Source organism: Xyrauchen texanus, chromosome 14 (assembly GCF_025860055.1).
Source record: "Xyrauchen texanus isolate HMW12.3.18 chromosome 14, RBS_HiC_50CHRs, whole genome shotgun sequence".
NCBI classification, from domain to species: Eukaryota; Metazoa; Chordata; class Actinopteri; order Cypriniformes; family Catostomidae; genus Xyrauchen; species Xyrauchen texanus.
In genome coordinates, this window is record NC_068289.1 from 45,070,705 (window position 1) to 45,093,802 (window position 23,098).

The 23,098-nt window shown below is 37.7% G+C and overlaps 1 protein-coding gene across 1 annotated transcript in view; it reads left to right on the plus strand.

Moving 5' to 3' along the window:
- Positions 1-297: 297 nt before the first annotated feature.
- Positions 298-23,098, plus strand: part of LOC127654810 (dual specificity calcium/calmodulin-dependent 3',5'-cyclic nucleotide phosphodiesterase 1A-like) — a 74,459-nt gene continuing 51,658 nt past the window's right edge. Inside the window, exons 1-2 of the mRNA XM_052142260.1 lie at positions 298-1,277; positions 8,826-8,852. Of these exons, the coding sequence (XP_051998220.1) occupies positions 1,171-1,277; positions 8,826-8,852 (134 nt within the window). The 5' untranslated portion in view covers positions 298-1,170. The remainder of the gene's footprint in view (positions 1,278-8,825; positions 8,853-23,098) is intronic.

The following is a 23,098-nucleotide window of genomic DNA, read 5'->3' on the forward strand; positions in this document are numbered from 1 at the left end:
AACAATCCCACAATCCTCTTCTCCATTTCCATCTTATTTACACAGATGAGATTTGTCTGATACAGGAATCCAATGATAAGACGGGTGCATGTTTGCGGATTCGTTCTCCAGAGAAAACCATTCACTGGCTCTCCGAGTGTGTGCCTTCCTTATCAACCATTTTGTACTTCACAAACAATCATGACATTTCTATCAGTGCGCTGCGTCTTGCAGCTACATTGGAATGAGAGGATTAGAGCGCAATGAAACCAGGCTGTCGAGCGCATGATGCAGGCGCGCAGGTTAATTTTATTAGCACGCCAACCTGGGACAAGAAGCAAGGAGCTATTTAGTCACCCAATACGCATCACTAAAGGGATGCCGAGGAGAAAGACTTAACTTTGCAATGGCATCAACCATTGCTTTCTCTAAACAAGGACGTTTTCTTAAAGCGGACATGTGCTGTTGGATGGCAGGTAATTCTTGGCCCCTGCTGGGCAGTGTAATGATGCTGGCAAGAATGTGATTGTGTCTGCTCTCTCTCCCTTTCGGAGAGCTGCTTTTCTGCATCTGGAGCGAAGAGGAGGGGGGGAGCAGCTGGGAAACCAACGATCTGCCTGCGTTGTTCCATCTGCAGCCTGCGGATTCCATCCAAAGGGTGAAACTTGTGATGCACACAGGTACCCGTTGCTTTCAAGTGGCGGTCGTGAAGGTGTGTGTATGTGTATTCAAAGAGGTTTAAATACCTACCTCCTGCGCGAGATTCAAAATGTGAAGAGGAGACGGTACTGCCTACATCACAGATTGATTGAAAGGCTGAGAATAGAGAGAGAATAAGAGGGTGAATGGATGAGTATGTACACAATTTAAGCAGTGAGGGAGAGAATGAGGTAGTTGGAATATGTTCAGATTCCTTTCAGAACGAGAGTGAGAGAGAAAGAGAGAGAGAGAGATTTGTGTGACGTGTGTGACCGCGTTCTCTCAGTTCGAAGCAGAGAGACAGGTCTGTGTGCTGACACTCACTCTAGCGGGCTGATGCACTCTGGAGGTGAGCGCAGGACCCTCTGGGAGACGTGTACAGCTCGAGCTGCCAGAGATGATTTGAAAACCTGGAGATTTGCACTACACATGCTGAACTGCATACCTGCATATTCCTCTGCGTCTTAGAGCACTCCACACACACGTGCAGACATGCAAACCATGGATTCTCTGGTCAACGATACGGATGGATTGGAGAACTCCTTGAAGAACTCAAAGTGTGAGCAGACGGAGAAGATGTGGATAAGGTTTAAAGGAATGTAAGTGATTCTTGTTTCATACTCTTTCATCAGCACTGAGGTTGACTGGTGGCAAGGGAGGGATACATTTAAATGCGATACAGTTGTGTTCACTGTACGAGTGGTTTAATCTTGACTTGTGGGTCAGCAAGTTTGTGAATGTAATACTAATGAGACTGTCAAGCCTAATAAAGGGATGTGCGTGATGATGAATTTGGTCAATGAATTCAAAACAGTCTTGCAGTGTTTTGGTTTGGCTGTTTGGATTTTGTAATTTTATATTGATTTCTAGTCTAGTAAATCTTGCAATAACAATTCAAACATCCTTGGAGATTTTTGTTTATTGTTGATATTGTACAATGTATAAAATTAGGACTTATTCAGTAAAACACGACTAGTATTACACATACTGTATGAGGTAGCTTGAATATATTTGGCAAATGTAAAGTTACTGTAATGTGTACCTTTCCCACAGCTGAGTCTGGTTCCTCCCAAGGTTTTTCTCACCTAAAAGTTTTTTGTTTGTTTGTTTGTTTGTTTTTTGCCTTTGTCACCTTTGGTTTGCACATTGGTTTGTATTGTGAAGTGATATAGTAAGGCTGGGAATTGCCACAGACCTCCTGATTCGATATTACAACAATATTTAGTCACTGATTAAATATATATAGTGCAGTTATGTAAGTATTGCTATTTTATGTTATATTTACCTGTGTTAACCCCCCTTTTTTAGAATGTTTCTTTTAATTGAAGAACACTTGTGTCCGACATGACAATTCTTTCACTCTGTTATACAGAAATTGCAGGTAAAAGGTAGGGATGTTCAAAACTACGTGCGTAGTCTTAGCGATTCATTGATAATTAAAGGAACCCATGTTTAATTACACTGCAAACATTTTTTTTTTATACAAATTAAACAATATATTTCGCAGTAGGCAGAGCATTGTTATGGACCACAATGGTAAACATATCAAAAAATATCTTTACAGTAAACATATCTAAACATAAAACAAATTATGTTTGCTTGACAAGCAAAATGGCATAATATATTTAGTCTTGTTTTTAAGATAAATCTGACAAAATTATGCTTATGCTTGAAAAAATCTTCTAATGGTTTAAAAGGGAAAGTTTACCCAAAAATGAAAATCCTCTCATCATTTACTCACCCTCATGCAATCTCAGATGTGTATTACTTTTTTCTTCAGCTTATTTAGAAGAATATCTCAGCTCTGTATGTCCATACAATGCAAGTAAATGGTGGCTAGAAATTTGAAGTTTCAAAAAGTAGCCTAAATGACTCAAGTGGTCATTATTAAGTACTTTTTTACTATAAATTCTCCTACTTGGCAGGGAGAATAAATCGTGAATGTGAATTGCCTAAAACAAAAGAAGAAGAATGTGAAAGTGGAGGTTTATAGTAAAAAAGGACTTAAATACGGAACTATTCTCACACACACCTGTCATATTCCTTCTGAATATATGGATGTGGAGCCACTGGAGTCACCATTCACTTGCATTGCATGGACCTACAAAGCTGAGAGATTCTTCTAAAAACCTTAATTTGTGTTCTGTAGAAATAAAACGTCATACACATCTGGGATGGCATGATAGTGAGTAAATTATGAGAGCATTTTAATTTTGGGGGTAAACTATCACTTTAAGAAAATTTAACATGCTTTTCCTTTGAATTAATTTGATTTACCTTGACCCCTTGTAGTTTTTTCTTGTTTTAAGCATAAACTTTGTTAGATCTAAAATTTGTTAGATTTCTCCCAAAAGAATGCTTAATGTCTTAAGCCATTTTGCTTGTCAAGTAAATATATCTTGTTTTAAGAATGTTTAGATACTTTTTCCGGGTAACAAGACAAAATATTAAGTAAGAAAAGTAGAATTTTTTTGCAGTGCCTGCATTATGTCCATATGACCCGATGTCCCGATCAGATGTGTTTCATAGTAATATATGGATAAGCACAGCCCTTTTTAAAGGGTAACTAATGTATATTCATCAAATCAATAGGCTTAATATCTATAATGTCATATCACACAAAACTATTAAAGAAAAGTAAGAAACAAGGAAAGCTTCAATACAGAGCAGAACAAAATTGCTTATGCGCATTACAGATGCAAAATGATACACTTCAATGTAAACAGAGCTCTTAGAGTCACAGGGCAATCTGCATTCAAAGCTTTTAGATTATAAATATTGTGGGGGGTCACAACATGTAGTTCATGGTATCCAACAGTTTGATAAGCCTTTGTACTGCTAAACTATTTATTAAGGCAGTGTCAGACAGAATCTGCAAAACGACTCCTGAAAAACACTCAATACATTTTAACCCATGTATTATGCATAATAATAAACAATGTATTATGCATAATAACAGTAACACTAAATGTTTTCCCACCCCTGCTATAAAAGTTAATTTAGCATAAAACAGGAACCAGCTGCTTATTTTTCAGCAACAAGACACCAGTGTTTAATAATTCATAATTTAGTAAACATATTCAAACTAAAATAATAGGAAAAAAAATGAAATTCAAGGGTTACACTTTTTGATTCTCTATGATGAGCCAAAACATTATGACCACCTGCCTAATATATGTTGGTCCTCTGCGTGCTGCCAAAACAGCACCAAACGCCGAGGTATGGACTCTACAAGACCTCTGAAGGTGTCCTGTGGTATCTGGCACCAAGACATTAGCAGCAGATCCCTCAAGTCCTGCAAGTTGCGAGGTAGAGCCGCAATGGATCGGACTTGTTGGTCCAGTACATCCCACAGATGCTCAATCGGATTGACATCTGGGGAATTTGGAGGCCAGGGAAACACCTTGAAGTCTTCATCATGTTCCTCAAACCATTCCCGAACAATGTGTGCAGTGTGGCAGGGCGCATTATCCTGCTGAAAGAGGCCACTGCCATCAGAGAATACCATTGCAATGAAGGGGTGTACCTGGGCTACAACCATGTTTAGGTAGGTGGCACTTATCAAATTGATGTCCACAGGAATGGACGGATACAGGGTTTCCCAGCAGAACATTGCCCAGAGCACCACACTCCCTCCACCAGTTTGTCGTCTTCCCACAGTGCATCCTGGTGCCATCACTTCCCCAGGTAAACAGTGAACATGTACACAGCCGTCTACGTGATGCAAAAGAAAACGTGACTCATCGGACCAGGTGACCTTCTTCCACTGCTCCAAGGTCCAACTCCCACTCTCGCATGCCCATTGTAAGTGCTTTCGACGGTGGACAGGGTTCATCATGGGCGACTACTCTCGTGCGATTTACTGTGTGTTGTGACACATTCCTCCTATAACCATCATTAAAATTTTCAGTGCCAGTGCCACAGTGGACCTTCTATCCATTCAGACTAGATGGGATAGCCTTTGTTGCACTCACGCAGTGATATGCCTTGGATGCCCAACACCATGTCACCTGTTTGTGGTTTGTCCCTCCTCGGACCACTGTCGATAGGTACTCACCACTGCTGAACGGGAGCACCCCACAATGGCTTTTCCATTTCAGAGGTGCTCTGACCCAGTTTTCTGGCCATAACAATTTGGCCTCTGTCAAAGTCTTTACTCCTGCCTATTTATCCTGCATTCAACACATTGACTACAAGCACTGATTGTTCCATCTAATCTACCCAGACCTTGACATGTGGCCTTGTTAGGAGGTGATCAATGTTATTATAATCACTTGTGAGTGGTCATAATGTTTTGGCTAATCAGTGTATTCATGTTTAATATATATCAGTTTAGTCTGTTAAAGCAAGAAAGTCTTCTTTAACATTAAATTGCCTTCAGTTGTTTTGGGCACTGCTAAAACACAAACACCTTACAGTCTGATATTAAAGCTTAAGTGTGTAATTTCTGCAACACTTGCATTACCAAATGGTTATAATGATTGTTTTCAAACAGATTTCCTGTGAACTCTCCCAGTCTGTCATTGGCTGGCTAAAAAGTAAGTCCCACCCCAAGCTTATGCCATTGGTAGAGCCAGTGTTGCATGTTGGGATAGATACAGTTGGCAAAGAGGCCCTGCCCACTCATGGGGAAAGCGAAGCCCTGTTCCCAAAGTTACTCATATTAATATGAGAAAAAAAGGGAGAAATATCCAATAATTTAGGCTATTTTAACAATGAAAAACATGGCGAAAAGCTGTTTTTTGCACCTCAAACAAAGGCAAAACCCCCAGAACTGATTTTTTATTGCCTGGAAAATGGTTAAAAATAGAAACCAAAAGGAGAGCGTTGTGGCTGCAATCTGTTGAGCCATACAGTACTTTTTTTTAGCAAAAAAAAGGCCACCCCTAGACAGAACTTTATAAATGATTGTCATTTTAATATTTATTTTTAATTTTTAAGGCTTATACATTTTGGGACGGTTAAAATAGTTGGCCTACAGTACAATAAAAATGTAAACATAAAATTTTGAATAATCGTAGAAAGGAAATATATTTTATTAAACATAAGAATAATATGCAGCAATATGAAATATAATTAGGGATGCACAGTTTTGAAAAATTTTAACCGATATTTTGCCACTTATCTTATTTTATCTTAATTTGTCATCAGATCACTGTTTGGAAAAATGTACAAATAGGTACAAAATCTTACCTCTATATACTGTATGTTCTAACATTACATCATTTCCATTGAACATGGATTGGATCTGTTGAACACAGACCAGCATTTTAAAGAGAGCTACAATGAAACATACTGTAAACAGAAGATAAAAAGATGGAAAAATAACTAAATATTATAACAATGTTTATTTGTACTTCTAAAACATTTTGGTTCTTCTGTTTTTGCTGTTCAAAACAACAGAACTTGCATTTAGCATGTACTGTATGTACTGAAAATGAACATTACAAATTCATACTATGCATACAGTATGATGGGCAATTCCATTGAAATGTCAAACACATCTTGGAAAATAAAACCCCCTTTTAAATTCTGTATTATCCACCTTATTTTTCAGCGTAACAAGTGCGGTGCCATTATCAACCTTGAAGGTGTACCTCTTTCGATTTAATCCACCTCCAGCCATTTCAACGATACAACAATACTAATTTATACTGCTTTATATTGCAGCCTGGTAATACATGTGATCCTATTATTATAATTTATTATAGTTTTCATAAACACATTTGTTTGGAGCATATACAGTATATCGCATTTTGCCATCGCTTTATCACACGCAGCTGCTCAGGCAGAATGAATGAGAGATTAGGCGTTGACATGGACAGTCAACAGCAGCTCCTTCTGTCATGACTACCTCAAACTTAACACAAAGAGAGAAAGAGAGCAGAAAGCTGCTGGGAAAATGATGCTTCAACTTCCTTTATACCAAAACTGCATCTTGTTTCATCTTGGCAAAATAATAAACAGATTATACTCTCCATTCTTTTCAGAGAGCAGTTTCTCTTTCTTAGCGGTGTGTAGTAAACAGACACGCAGATCTGACATTCAGCATGGCTGATGAAACTGCATCTGAGGTTAAATGAATGGAGGTTTACATGGAGACTGCATCGTTACGCACTTGGTAAAGCAAGAAGCAGATTTTATTATTGTCACTTCAATGCAACACACAGCAACAAGTGAATGATGCTTACTTCCATGTTGCAAAATAAGGTGGATAGAAGCATAATGGATAATACCATCCAGACCGCTAGAGGGCGCTGCTTGCTCACACAGTGCTGACTGAAGTTCTGAATGCAGACTATATATTAAAACGCAGCCTTTTAAGGTTTAGTTACTGTACAAGTGTTTGCAATATTGTGATTCTAATCTTCAATCAATCAAGCAGCATTAATGGATACATTACAGATGTCTCAGAATAGGGGCGGGGCCAGAAGCGTGGTCCATTGTGGTCCATAACAATGTTTATACAATATGTGTGCTTGCAATTTTGTTCTTGGGAAATCTGAGTTGAAATAAACACAAATGCAAACTGTATTATGTAGACTGTTAAATATATAATCAAATGTATTAGCTAATGATTTGAGCTCATTTGCAACACTGTCCCAATGTGTCTGCTCTGCAAGAGCTCTAGATATTCAAACTGACATCAACACATCAGATAACAGCAGCTCCATCGGATGACTAATTCACTGCAGTGGCAAAGAGAGAATCCAGTATTATTGAGATCTGGCTTTGCTCAGAATAGAGAGAGAGAGAGCCTGCTGCTCACTTCATTCCTGTACTTTACACAAAAAAGTACTTTCTCCAATGCAAATGCAATGACAAAACGAAACTGGACGCTTTTGTGAGATTTCGGCCACACACAAACTTGATACCTATGACCGAAGTGATTGAACCTCACCACAACATGAAGACAGCTCGCGACCTGGGCACGCAGCACAAAGCGAGCGCAAAGCACGTCCACGGTCGCGAGACACAGACACTAAGACAGACAGAACATGGAGTTTGAGTGTCCGGATCCTGACAAAGACCAAAACTGAACCAGACAGGGAAGTCAGGATCCAGTCACCATGCTCCGGACATGAAACACAAGACAGCTTGCGACCGGGCACTCAACACGAGGCGCACCCGTGTTCATGAGAGAGAGACATAAACTATTGGTGCGAGTGCATGCTGCCAAGATGCACTCACGTCAATAACAGACAGAACATGGAGCATGAGTGTCAGGATCCCGACACAGGCTGAAACCGAACCAGACTGGGAAGTCAGGATCCAGACACCATGCTCTGTACATGAAACACAAGACAGACCGAAGAGTACACTGCAGGCAAAAAAACGAAGCCGTGCGCTCACACGAAGACAGACAATGAAACACAAGACAGACATGGGACGATGATGCCACGGTCCTGTCAGATAAAAACCCAGACTGACCGAGTGACAGGACTGTGACAGTAAGTATTTATTAACTGATAATCTGCCGTTTTACTCATGAATTCTATAAGGGAATTAAAGTTGTTGTAATGCTTTAATATGGCAGGAGACTGCTGCAATTTATATAAGATATTTACAAGCCACAAAGAAATAATTGTGCAAAAATTTAGGTCCTGTAATGGTATCATGGATCTATGAAACCAGGTTGGAAAGATCATAAAATAATAGACCAGCGTAAAGAGAAGAATGAACAAAATAGTGGAAAATGTATGTATAAGCTATGATGAGAAATTATGTCTGTCTAAAAGTAATAAGTACTGATTATTTCACAGACATAACTCCACAAACAAAGTACAATATACCATTCTGGATAGTTTATTTGCTACAAAGTGCCTCAAACAAAACTCTGTATATCTTTGAAAGATTTGATACAAGAAACCTGGAAAACTTGGTCAAATCCATTGATTATTTCATCTTCAAAACCATTTGTTGTATAAACTCAGTACCTTGTAAACACAACATGTTTCCAGGCAGACTGAGAAAAAAAAAAAACTGCTGTGTGCCTTTACATAAAGCCAATCACATTAGAGCTTCCCAGATCAGGAAAGTGCATTTCATTTGCGTGTACAATATACATCAATTGATCAGAAAACAGCATGTGAGTGAGACTATCATTACCTCAGCAAGCTAATGTTCTCCCATTTTTTGTCTTACAGGCAGAAGTACAAAAGCACATCTCAAAGGTAAGTCCAAAGTTGATCTCTATTTGTGTCACAGCAATTTATTGGAACACTGCATCAGTGAACATTTCATGCATGACAAGTAATGCAGGCGCAATGAACACAATCTTATCACTCCAGCTGGGTCACTAATGGTGCCATTGCCACCTCCATGATGTGGGGGTTGTGTAATGTGTAAGGATCTGTTATGCTACTGCAAAGGTTGCAGCTGAAATCCTGATTAAGTGGGGTGATGAAGTAGGGCTGGGATGCACTGACGATTAAATCAGAATTGAAAACGAATGAATAAGAATTCTGTTTATAGAAATGGAATACTGGAGTGAAGTATAGAAATAGAGGGCTGCAGTGTAAAGTTGTGCTTGTTACCAAAAAACATAAGCCTTTAAGCCAGTAAAACGTAACCGCAAATGTTGTGCATAACCACAGAAAACAAGGCATGTGCTAATGACAACAACAATGTTTAAAGGGATAGTTCACCTAAAAATGACAATTCTGTCATCATTTACTCACCCTTGACTCCCTGAATCGAAATCGAATCGAATCAAAAGCTGCCTAAAGAATCCCACCTCTGATTCAAGGAACTAGAGTTATTGACATCACAATCCAGCTCTATCACCTATGGGCCAATGCGCATGGTTTGTTCTAAACCCATAACCCTAAGTATTGAACTTTTGCAATCAATTCAGCCTGAACTGTTAAATGTACACTCAAATGTCAAATGTGCACTTTATTAGGAACACTGTGGTACCAATAAAGTGCCTGACGTGGTCTTCTGTTGTTGTAGCCCATCCACCTCTAGGTTCAATGTGTTTACAGGTTCAACGTGTTTTTATCGGAGTTACCATAGCTTTCTTTCAGCTCGAACCAGTCTGGCCATTCTACTTTCTCTCATCAACAATGGCAGTTCTGGCAGTTCTGTGGCATTTCAATCCACAGAACTGCCATTCACTGTATGTTTTTGTTTTTGGCACCATTCTGTGTAAACCTTTAGAGACTGTTGTGCATGAAAATCCCAGGAGATCTACAGTTACAGAACAACTCAAAACTGCCCATCTGGCACCAACAATTATACCACAGTTGAAATCACTGAGATCACATTTTTTCCTCATTCTGATGGTTGATGTGAACATTAACTGAAGCTCCTGACACGTATCTGAATGGATTTTGCACTACTGCAACACGATCAGTTGATTAGATAGTTGCATGAATAAGTAGATGTACAGGGGTTCCTAATAAAGTTCTCAGTAAGTTTAGAGGCTCCATTTAAACTGTATTTTGTATATAATTTCAGTCTTAAACTTTGCAATAACCAGACAGGGCACAATAAAACGACAAGTGAGATTTTTTGACCACAATGAAGACAGGATTATTTTTCAATCTCTTATTCACTGTTTATGCTACTTGTTGCTGGGTATGCTGGGTAAGTGAAATCTCATCATCCCAAAGTCAGATATGATTGGCTGTGATCATACCACTTCAAGCAGCAGTTTCACATTTAGTGTGGATAGAAAATAGTTTATTGCTGGAAACTTGTAGCATCGCACCATGGTTAGGAAATTTTAGTGTGCTATTGATTTATTGTTTTTCATTTCATTTCATTTAATATATTGTTTTTATTGTTAATTTTTGAACAAATTTCAAATTAAATTTGGAAAATCTCTTTGACTTTGCTATTCAACCAAACCAACAGCAGTGATGTTGTCACAAGTTTTGTATGATTTCTGGTTTTCTTTCTTAAATGTATTTGCATACTGAATTGTGATTGGTCTTATCTTATTTACATATATTTAAGCATTTACTATACGCAATTACGTGAAAGCAGATGCTTCTAGCTATGCAATGTGTATTTATTTTGTTGTTGCATTCCAAAATATGTCAGACTGCAATTCCTAACACAACGAAAGTACACGTGTGTGGCAGGGCGGAGGGCAGGGCCGGGTCGGGTCATGAATATACACACCCGGTCCCTTATCAGGCTAATCAAGCCTCCGAAAGGGATAAAGGCCGACTGCGGAGGATTGTGCGGGAGAGAGAGATAGTTTACGGACATGTCCGTCATGTGTGTTTGTGTCTTCTGTTTAAGTTTTATAATAAACTATTATTTATATTGAAAAGCCTGTTCTCACCTCCTCCTTCCCATTGACTTCTTTACACTGGTGCCCAAACCCGGGAAGGAGGAGGGATACGCCGTAGTAGAGTTCTCACCACTACCGTCCACCTCAACGGATGGCGGCCGTCGACCGCGAGGGAAGAAGGGGCTTGCTGCCGACCGCCTGGAGTGGGAGAACCGCTGCCAGGGGCGAGGGAGACCCCTTCTGTTCCCCGAGAACACGGCGGGTCGTTCCATCCGCCAGGGGCTGGAGGTCTGCCTCCGATCCGCCCGGAGAGGCGCAGCTGTCATCCGTTAGTTTACGGACATGTCCGTCATGTGTGTTTGTGTCTTCTGTTTAAGTTTTATATTAAACTATTATTTATATTGAAAAGCCCGTTCTCATCTCCTAATTTCCATTGATTTCATTACAACGTGGTAACCTCAACATTGCCATTAGGGACGGTATAACGGACATTAGTGTGAACTGTCCATTTCTATGGTGAGGTTCTCTTTCAAGCAAACTTCTGTTTTATGGCAGAGCTAAAGTTAAAGTTAATATATTTATACATATATTATATATTATACACATCCAGTTGAATGTAACTTAATCACCCCTTTCATTGAGTACTAAGGTTGCCTCCACAGTAACACAAGAACGTACACTGAACGGATGTTCAACCAGACAGTGCACTGGCACTTTGTTGGCCAAGCAGTAGCATTTGCATACGCCTACTTGCGTGAAGTATGTTTCTGGCCTTATAACGGTCTTTACACTGCACACTGTGTTGATTTTTGTGTGTTGCTGTCTGAAAACAAGTGTCATGACAACGACAAAAGGCTCTGATGTAGCATTTTTTTATTTACTCGAAACCAAAGCCTAAAACCTAAACGTACCTACAACTAAACAACTATTGTTTTGGTGCCTTGCAAGCACTGCTATTTTCTTCAGGAAATACAAATGTAGTTTGTCCATATTGAGTGAATAATAGTTAAATAATAGGCCTAATTAATTTGTAATAATTGACATTCAAGGTACTTAAATAGTACTGATGTTGTGCATAAAACTTTTCAGTGCACTGTCTCTCTATCTTTCTTTCTCTATCTCTCTCACTCACACACACAAAGCACTACAGACTTTGAAGGGCCCTGATGCCTTCACTGGCCACCCTCTCTGTAGAAACCTCTGTCAAGCTCTTATGAGAAGGCCAATCAGAGCAGTCGAGCTCGGGTAAAGTGGCTCTCACACACCCCCACATTACTGCCTCTGATGCTAAACACTCGCCTGCTCTCAGTAACAGGCCCGCATTTATAAAACGCAAGCTAAGAGGTGCTACTCAACAATGGCCTTTCTTCAAAGCACACTATCTATCCACTATCAGTTATGCAGACCCCAGTGTGTGTACTGTAGAGCATATGAGCACAGCGACGACTCTGCATCAGTATTCAGCTCAGAAGTCAATAAGTCATGTCAAAGGTGTTAATTATTTCTTTATTTTCTCCCCAATTTGGAATGCCCAATTTCCAATGCGCTCTAAGTCCTCATGGTGGCATAGTGACTCGCCTCAATAGTCGCTTCCGCGTCTGAGACCGTCAATCCGCGCATCTTATCAAGTGGCTTGTTGACCGCGTTACCGCGGAGACATAGCGCATGTGTGGGCTTCACGCTATTATCCGCTGCATCCATGCACAACTCATCACGTGCCATAGCGACCATGAGGAGGTTAACCTAATGTCACTCTACACTTCTTAGCAACCAGGCTAATTAGGGTGCTTAGGTGACCTGGCTGGAGATACTGAGCATGCCCCTTGATTCCAGGGTTAGTAGTCAGTGTCTTTACTTGCTGAACTACCCAGGCCCCGTCAAAGGTGTTATTAATGAAAAACAGTAGTTACTGTAATTAGATGAATCTAACAAAGCATGTCAAGAACAACTCCAGATCACATTTCACCCAAAAATCAAAAGATAGAAATATGAAAGTATATTTAATTAGCAACTATATTAGGGCAATTAAAATCATTTGCATTGTGACAATATTTTAATTACAATAAAGGCAAGGCAAGTTTATTTGTATATCACATTTAATACACCTTGGTTTATTCAAGTGCTTTACTGCGATGGACCTGCTAGCAGAATTACCCAGCAAATCACAACATTAATGTCCATAGCCACAAAACACAAGATAGTGTCTTTTATTAAGACTCACTCAAGCAAGTATAAGGATTATGCCCAACTTCTCCATTGGTAAATAATGAGAAGTCAAATCTCAAAAGTTGCATTTACTTCAGCCTCAACCTTTTCAGAGGCTGCCTCACAGCAAGTATGACCAGGACTATACACTTCAAATAACTAACAAAGGACTGACTAAACAAGACACACACTGAATTTAAAGGAGGTGGCCAGCACCATAAACATGCAGAAGGGGGGAATGAAAAAACACAAAATTACACAAACTCTAACAATGCATGCCTTTGGAACAAACATTATACATCAACTAAAATGGTCCATGGAAATAATTTTAGCTAATGTAAAAAGCATTCTGTTAGACAAAATCACATTTACTCACATTTCCAACAGTTGGTATGTTCCATCCACCACTTAGATTTCCTATAAAACATTTCAGTTATTTGTTTGCTACTCTTTGCTTCTGGACCAGTTCGCCTTGAAACACCCACAGCAGGTACCAAACATTTTAATCAAAGAAATGATAACAGATCTAAAGTTGTATTTTAGTCATGAGTTGTACTGTTTTAATCATGGTTTTTAGAACATTTTAGTCAAAAGGATTTTAGCTGGTTTTAATCACATTTTCCTTTAAGCCAGCTAACTATGCCTGTGCACTGATTCTGTATAATAGCAAATAAACATTGTAAACCAAACCAGTTTTGCAGTGTCCTTTCATTTATTTATAAGTCCAAAAATAAAGTATAGAAACCGTGTGCGGAATACATCATGGCCGTCACATTTACATGGAAATAATAAAGAAAATGAAATATGAAGTTACCTAAAAACAAGAAAAAAATATGAAATAAAAAGACAGAAGAATTTAAAAAGGGAACTTGTGTGAGAGTTCGGCCACACACACACATTCATTTATTTTGCCTTTTGACAATATTTTAATTACAGTTAGGCACCCCCTATTTCAGTTTACTGTTATGGAGAAAAAAAATCTTATTCTAATGATATTGAATATTGTTTATTATATTTTTATATTACAATCATTTCTTATAAATTATTTAATTGAAGTATTTTCATCATGGTAGTATTTGTTGTACTGCCTTTTTATTCTAACATAATCAAATAATTATTGTTTTACCTTTTTTTAATGTTGACTAATGCAACAAAATATAGTAAAAATGAGAAACCAATCAGAATCACCAATACTTTCATGAAAATGCTTAATTGTCATGAAATTTTATTTAACTTAAAGAAAATGAAACCTATTTTAGGAACATAAAATTATTTTGCCTTTTGAAAATATTTTCATTATAATAAAGCATTCCCTATTTCAATTTACTTTAATGAAAATATTATTATTCTAATGAGATTTAATATTTATTTAAAAAAATCGTTTTACTATATTTTTGTATTTAATGGTTGATTAAATCTTTACATAAAGTAGACAAAATTGTCTTGCAAAATATAATATTTTTTTCTCCTTTGGCGTGATTTGTGGGTGAAATGTGACCTGAACATTTTATTATTTATTTTATTTTTTTAAGATTGTGGGTGGGATTACACTTCCAGATGCTGATAAGTGGTTGTTTAGAAGTGAGCAAGATATATATTCAAACACAGTTAGTCCCATGAGATGAACTTGGTGTTGGCAGCTGGTTACACCTCACAGTGCAGGAAACAATCAATCAAACAAATTATTCCTGAAGTGCTTTAAGCGCTGGGTGTTCAGCATGCTGTCAGTTATGGATAATGTATTGTGTTCTTATTGATTAATTGACTCACTGCTGTAAAGCTACTTGACATGGATCCTTATACAAATCTTTGTTCATGTTCTGTCATGGAGAATGTGAGGTTTGTATCCACTAGAGGCCCCCATTAAACTATTCCAACAAAGTAAACTGAGAAAATTCATGTGTTAAGGAAGCTACAGTCTAGCTACACTTTTGAATAAAAAAGTGTCTAACTGCATTGAAGCTTGTTGAAATGGGGAATGGGAGTGGTGGGGGCATAGTGGGCTAAAGCACTGAACTGGTAAGCAGAAGGTTGTTGGTTCAATCCTCACAGCCACCACCATTGTGTCCTTGAGCTGGGCACTTAACTCCAGGTTGCTCTGGGGGGATTGTCCTTGTAATAAGGGCATTGGAAGTCGCTTTGGATAAAAGCGTCTGCCAAATGCATAAATGTAAAATGTAAATATTGTTTCAGGTACTGCATATAACTATTGGATGACATAATTTATAATGTAATCAGAGCCATCTTTTTTATGGCATACAACATGAGAATTAATAAATAATTTTACACTAATTTGCAAAATTTACACTTTGCCTACGTACAACTAATAAGATTAGAAATTATTTTTTTATACTACCAATTCGAAAACAGTAATGAACAGCAGCATAAAACTAAATATAATGCAAAAATAAGAAACCTTAAATGCCACGTGAGGACTTGGTAAATCATTTTGCAAATCGGTTTATTTACTTGAACTGTCTGAACATACTGATTCACACAATGAATAAAGACTTTCCAATGCCACGTTCAAACTATTACGCACTTTAGGATAGGTTTGAATATTACTTTGGCTCGCTTGACCATAAAAAACGTTTTGTTAAATTACACGGCTACTTGTTGGAAACAAATAATGCCACCCGACTGAAAAATGTAAGTGAGGTCCTGTGCCAGCCCACTCAATTTTTCAATTGTTTTCTTATGTAAACGTGATAGATGGACATATTTGACCATTGCGCCACGTTTTGAGGTTTTTTTCAGCATCTCGCAGAAGAGTGCCACTTTTTTTAGACACTGTCTAGTTTGAAAGAACTTCAGCTGTTAAAAACATGTCTCGAGACTCATGTATTCAGTTCCATTCATTGCTCTGCAAGAAAGCATTTGTTTAAACGGCCCCCGAATGCTGGGTCCCTGCCCCCAATATTGTACGTTCAATCACAGAAACATATATTAGTTAGTTTATTATTGAAAACCAACTTTATCCATGTCATCCCTGATTGCACTTATACTGTACATCAACCAGATTCTTTACTGTAATGTGTGTGTTACATCTGGAGTTTTAGTTTGTTTGTTTATCTGCAATACATCTATAAGAATTTTCCTCTCAGATGTCTTTGAGATGTTTATGATTTAGAATGTTTGTCAATCTGATCTTTTTAAGATGCTTAGCAGATGTTATTTAGAATGTGATGATTTTCAGATGAAAAGATCTAAGGCTACGGCCACACTGATACAATTACGTTTAAAAACGAAATTCTCTTGTACTTTTTCTCTACATTTTGGCCTTCTGTCCACACTGAGACTGCATTTTGACAGCGAAAATTGAGCTTTTTGAAAATGCTCTCCCAAGTTGATACATTTGGAAATGGCGTCTATGCGTTGTAGTGTGGACAGGGGAAACGGATATGTAAATTGATGACATATTTTTGTCATGTGATGCAGACATGTGATCCATTCAACCCAAAACAATCAAGACTGCAGCCCATGTTGTAGTGGTGTTTTTGTGCCTGCTATTCACTTTGATAGCATTGATAAAGATAAATGTTACTTTGTGAAAAGTTTACTCAGAAATGATGTCTGGCAACGGAACACAAGGACAATTGCATTTAAGACCGTACATGAAACAGCGATTTTTTTTGCATGCACAGTAAGAGGATTTAAGGGTTTCCATGCGTTTTAGTGTGGACAAGCAACTTTTGGAAAACGCTTGAAAACGGCAGTGTGGACGGAGTGCATTTCAAAAACGAAAACGCAGTTTTCAAATCTATCCGGATAAATGTGGACGTAGACCAAGTCAGACATCTCGGGAATGTGTGTTCTATCAGGGAAGACATTTTTACACCATCCATGTTTTACCGACTTTTCAAGGGTACATTGCATTTATAATTTACAAATAAAAAGAAATGCACATTTTCTTTTCAAACAGTATTTTTGGTTTTAGCTAAAACACGGCACAGCCACTTCACAGACTTGAAAAGCTTGCTCTGACTGACCTTTAACATTAGAGCAACAGCTGTTCGTAAGGATGCTGGGAGTAGATAAGTGTGTTAAGGACTTTACAGGGGATGTAAAAGGTGGCATTGTGTTGTCCCTCTGTATCAGAACAATAGTAAAGAGTGCATTTCCATGAGCATCATTAAATGGCGAGTGTTGAGTAGCCATCCAACACATTCTCATTCTGTTTGCCATTAGCTGTTTGTGTGTATAGAATTGATCAAATGGATGGTTCCAACGATGGATGGTTTGAGGCAGGGGAAACCTGTTTGAAAACCGGTTATTCATTTTCTGTTTTTTAAATATAATAATCATTCCATTTGGCACAATTTACACCTTATTACTTAACTTTAAAAAGCCAATTGTAGAGCCCAATGAGCCCAAGTAAGCGCAACTTTCAATATGTTTAGAGTGTCGCACTGTATGTATTTTAAACCTAGATGCAGATTTGAGAATGAAACTTTGACATTTTCGCAGTAGACTGTCTAGATGTTTCTGCTGTGTGTTGTGTGGGCTTCTGTCAACAGGTTCGTCGTGCCACCTCTCCAGCAGCTCATTTGCTAAACCATGCTGATGTCTCCTGGCAACTGTGTATTTCCTGTTCACTGGACCTGTATTTATTTCAGGCTGTCCAGAAATTGGCAGATGTTAACGATCAGACAACCAATCCTGTGGCAAAATGGCTTTCAGGTGTTTTGCTGTGTAACGTGCTTTGCTTGTTTGGGAATGTGTCGCTTATTAATCTACTGCTGCCAGAGAGACGCATGGCAAAAAAGTGAGTGCTTGATTCTGCTTCTTGTCAGAAATAAGCCCCATTCATGCATATGGAGATGATGAATGCTATGAGTTATTTTATCCACATCATCTGTTCTATACATCACTCGTCACTCTATGGCTGTGGTTCTCAACTGGTTGGTTGGGTAATTCAAAATGGTAAAAAAAATAGGATAGGATCATGGTCAGCAGGGAACAACATCACTTAATCGAAATAATATTACCAAACTGGTCTCATAGTATTACCGTGCATAATTAGTGGCTGTTCACACAGATCACGTTTTTGTGGTCATGTAAAACAATTTTGACCCATGCATTGCATCTCACTGTTTCTTCAGCATCTCATGCATGATCACTGTGTCAAGTTATTAGAACTTCAACTTTTAAAAAGGCATCACAGACACTTGCATTCTGTTCCATGTGTCTAGATTTCTTGAACCCTTAAATGCATGTGCTTTTCAACAACCAGTATTAAATACACAGTTCTTTAGAGGGTTGACACATATATCTATCACACATGGATCTACAAAATGCCCAGATAGTGTCATTTTTACATGTATTACATGTAGTAGGATTACATATTTAAAACAAAAAATATAAGTATTCCACAACAGTTACATTTTAAATTGTTTTACAGTTACATTCAAGAGATTACTTTGCATTTTATTGTCCTGTGTTTCATTTAATATTTAGTCTATTCAGTTGGAAAAAAGTTATCCGTATCAATTTTGTGATCCGTGGAACTTTTGAACAGTGGTGAAACACTTTCTTATGATGTGTTACATTCATAGGAGTAAACAGCGGGTGCTTTCAATTTGTTATGAGTGAAAAGGTGGATATGACATCATTGAGGAACTTTCCCTTTGAGATCCTAATAAAGAATCCACATACAATCAGAAGAATATGTCATTGTGTATGCTCTGTGGTGTTTTAAAGTAAGTTTGAAACAGGAGAAGTAGTTAACCGTGTGTAAATTGTCATGTGAACATTTAGCTTTATGCTAAGCTAAAATGGTATTTCTAGCTCTGTTACATGCACATATTACAGCCACAATATAAAACAAATCCATGTTTGATAATTTATATATATTTTTGAGACCTTTGATATTAGGGCAAAAATATTCTTCAAAAATCTGATGATATTCCTGTAAAAAATATCTAAAAAATGATTAAAACAAAATAAATGTACTTTGCGTATAATATTTAGGCTTTTTTCAGAAAATGTATTTTAATATAAGTGCATTTTGTCTTACTGTACTGGCAGATGTTTGTTTTTTTTTTACTTATTAGCTTTTTTGTAGTCAAAACAAGTAAAAATAAAATGCTATGCTAATGACGCAACACTGGTACAACTACATTTTTCACACTACAGTCATGTTAACATGTATACTGTATCAATCTTATGGCTATACTATTAAAACATTGTGTATTTTAATGTTCATTGAGTGGCCTCATTCACTTACATTGTAAGGGACTAACAGCAAACCCAATTTTTATACAACCAAGGGACAAGTTGAAATGATCAGCAATTGATATGGTCTTATGAGGGGAGAACAAAGATTCCCATTTCTTTTGTTCAAACTCCACAGTATTTTGCCACAAATTATTTTGTTATTTGGTTGAAGCTAGCCAAGTAATATAGATGCCAACATGGAAAAGTTGCTTAACATTCCCTCATCTTCAACAACCATAAACAAATTCATATAAGGTAAAAACAAAAACAATGACCAGGCTACATTAAATACGGGCTCAATTGAAGTGAGGATACACATTGTTTGTGTCAAACACATATTGCTTTATTGGCTGCTGGGAACATGAAAACGTTAAAATTCAAGAGCAATACAGAAACCAAATTTGTCCATTTTCCAATTCAGCCAATGTCATACTTTTGCATATAATTCGGTCGATTCAATTCATGTTAATATTAATACGTTTCAGTGTTTGATTTTGAGGACATTTATTCTCTTTTGTACAATGAAGCATTTTGGTAGTCATATGTTAGGTTGTTGCTTGAAGAGCTTGAATCTCTTGCGCCATATGTGCGCCCAGAACAAAAGGCCTTCAGGATAGCTATCTGTATCCGTATTTAGAAGCCATCCAGTGATCTAAGCAATTTCCTGAGAGAATTTTAGGGCATTATTTGTCCTTGCTTGTATTATTTGCCCCCTCTGCTCTTCATTATTTTTACCACTATTACTTTGTGTTTAGTATCCTCCTGATGTTGACTGGCTAAATAGGGCCGCCTGACTTTGACGTGATACAATCACTGCCTGGAGAGTGAGCAACTCCCTGACAAACAATTTGCCTGAAAATGAAAGTGTAGCAATGCAATTACCATTTTCTTACATTCAATCAGTGAATGCTTGGGGACTCTAATGATTTCAGCCCACAATCAAGTGTGATTGTAGCAAAACTTGGAAAATGTTGTCACCAAAAACATCACCTTATGTTGAGAGCATCAATAAAAAAGTAAAAAATGCCCAGTTTCAATTGCAATTATTTTATGACTGCTTTTAGTTCATGGCTGTGGGAAGCTATGAGAAGCTGTATTATATTATGCCCCTTTCAATTCAAGTTCAAAGTCTGGTCATATCAAAGTGGTGCTTGAAGGATGTTTTCTAAAGAATAATTCAAATTCAAGAATTAACAGCAAATATTTCCTTAATTTGAGATGCTAACAAGATCATTTTCCTCCCAATCAATGTTCAGTCAAAAGCCATTCAGCCCATTAGCACAGAAAACGCAGTCTGAACAGCCTTCAAAATGTCCTTGCATTGTACGTAGTGACATTTTCGATTGCAGTGATGAATTAATTTTATGTGTGCACAGCTGTTTTATTAGGACATTCCATTCATACTTTAAATGTCACATCAATTCTCATAAAATCATCATCTAAGGAATTTTATCAAAAGGGCTGTTACCACTAGCAACACACTCTTTAGCCTTATAATGGCAAGAGCAATGTAAAAGGGACTTGAGTGATGTTTTCCTGAGCCCCCCGTGGGGAATGACTCATGCTTCCCGAGGGCTTTCAGCCGAGGCTCAGTCTTAAAAGAATACACTGCACACAAGCTAATTATCAGCATGTTAGCCTCCGCATGCTAATTAATTTTACGCCCTGCTGTCTCCGACTCTGCACTTTGTGTTCTACTGCCCTACTATAACATTTCTGGCATTTATTTGCACTAGCGCAACACTAAATTGGCTTGATTTTGGTTACGCACAAATAACATTGCAGTGCCATGGCTTTTTAAATTACTGGCCAACATTTTTGATTTTGCAGTTATGCGTTTTATCTTGGTCTGTAACAGTTTTGCACATTGGGAATATTTGGATGAATCTCAAGTACATAAATCTACTCTCATATGTTTAATATGTCTTTAGGATCAATATATTGAAGCAATAAGCCACAAGTGGCCATGCGTAAAAAATATTTTACCATGGCATGATGTGAAACGTCATGGTTACTGTTGTAGCCTCCGTTCCCTAATGGAGGGAACGAGACATCGTGTCGAATGTAGTGACACAAGGGGTCTTTCTTGAGAGCCTTGCGTACCTCTGAACTTGAGAAAAGGCCAATGAGAAATTGGCAGACAGAAATAGCATGTCCTGCCCCCGGACATATGGGTATAAAGGGAAGTGGGCGTGCATCTGTCAGTCAGGTTTTTGCACTGACGAGCCGAGAATAAGGTACAGCTGTTTACAATGGTAGGTCTAGTGTCATGGCAAGGGGGACACAACATCTCGTTCTCTCCATTAGGGAACGGAGGTTACAACAGTAACCATGACGTTCCCCTTCTGTCACTTACTCGACGTTGCTTTTGCTTTTTTATTAGACTGTCAAGAACAGAAAGGATATTAAAGACATTAGTCAATGAAAGTAGAGTGCAATTTGATCTTTGATGGACACACATTACACTGAAGAAATTTTCTGTTTTAATCTCAAGCACTTTCCAACAAAGTAAGCTGATTTCCCAGGTATTCCAGTACTTACATTTCTAAAAGCTAAATTCAAGCACTTTAAGCACAAGGACTGTGTGCAAACCCTGTAAACAGTGTATAAGTGCCGTAGGGGTAAAAATCAAGCGATAGAAAGATTATGATGTTTGACTAGTCATTTCATTTCTGATCACACGGACAGAAAACAATATTGCAAATTTCAAAATATCGAGTTTTGCCATGATAGGGTTCATAATTTATTTGGTTTGTGATATATCAGAATTTTATGTATCTTTCCATCCCTACTGAAAGTGGTTATACCGGAAGTGGTGAACATTCAAGATTGAAAATGGCCACGGGCAAAACATTTTGAGATATAAGGCGCATACTTTGGAAAATGATGACATTATGAATCGGAAAATAGAGTTTTCTACTGGAATTCTGCAGTATTAGTGTGAAATTGGCCTAACTTTACTCTGTTTGTGGTTGCTACAGACTTCCATCCAGCACATGTTACATAGAAAAACAATTCAGCTCAGACAATCTCAAAAACACATTCAGTATGAACAGCCCCTTAATATAGAATGTGCAGTGTGTGCAGAATGTGCGGCATTTTACGGTTTAAATCGCGGCTCATCCAGTCATAATTTAGATTCGTAAATATCTGAATTATAAATATAACAAAAGCACTTGCAGAAATGCATCTATCTATTTATTTTTCTATCTATTGAATTCATAAGGAATGCATTAAAACAAATTATTGAAACACTTTAGACAAATAAACATTTTAATTACTCCAGGAAAACTGTAGCTTTTAAGACACCAGTGAACCTAGAGAATTAATTCACAATGTAGCAGTTTTGTGTGGGAGGTTGCAAGTTTGTGAGATTTTGACACTGTATGAGAGCATGAGATTTCTCTCTTCACTACTCCATAAATGTGTTTATTATTATTATTATTATTATTATTATTATTATTTTAAATTGAGATTACTGATGCATGTCTAGACTGTTTTAAAATACAATAGCAAGACATTTGATAAATAGTGCAACTATATTGTGGCATAAATGTTGTTAATCATGAGTTGATGGAGTTATTTCATAACAAGAATGTGAAAAAAGACAGCAGCAGTTTGTTACCATAGACACCAACAAATTATTTGTGGGGCAATGCGCGTTCTACCTGATGTTAATCTAGAAAATGTTTATACAAAATGCTGAAAGCATTTTAAAAGACTAACTTAAAAATATAGATTTAGAGTCATATG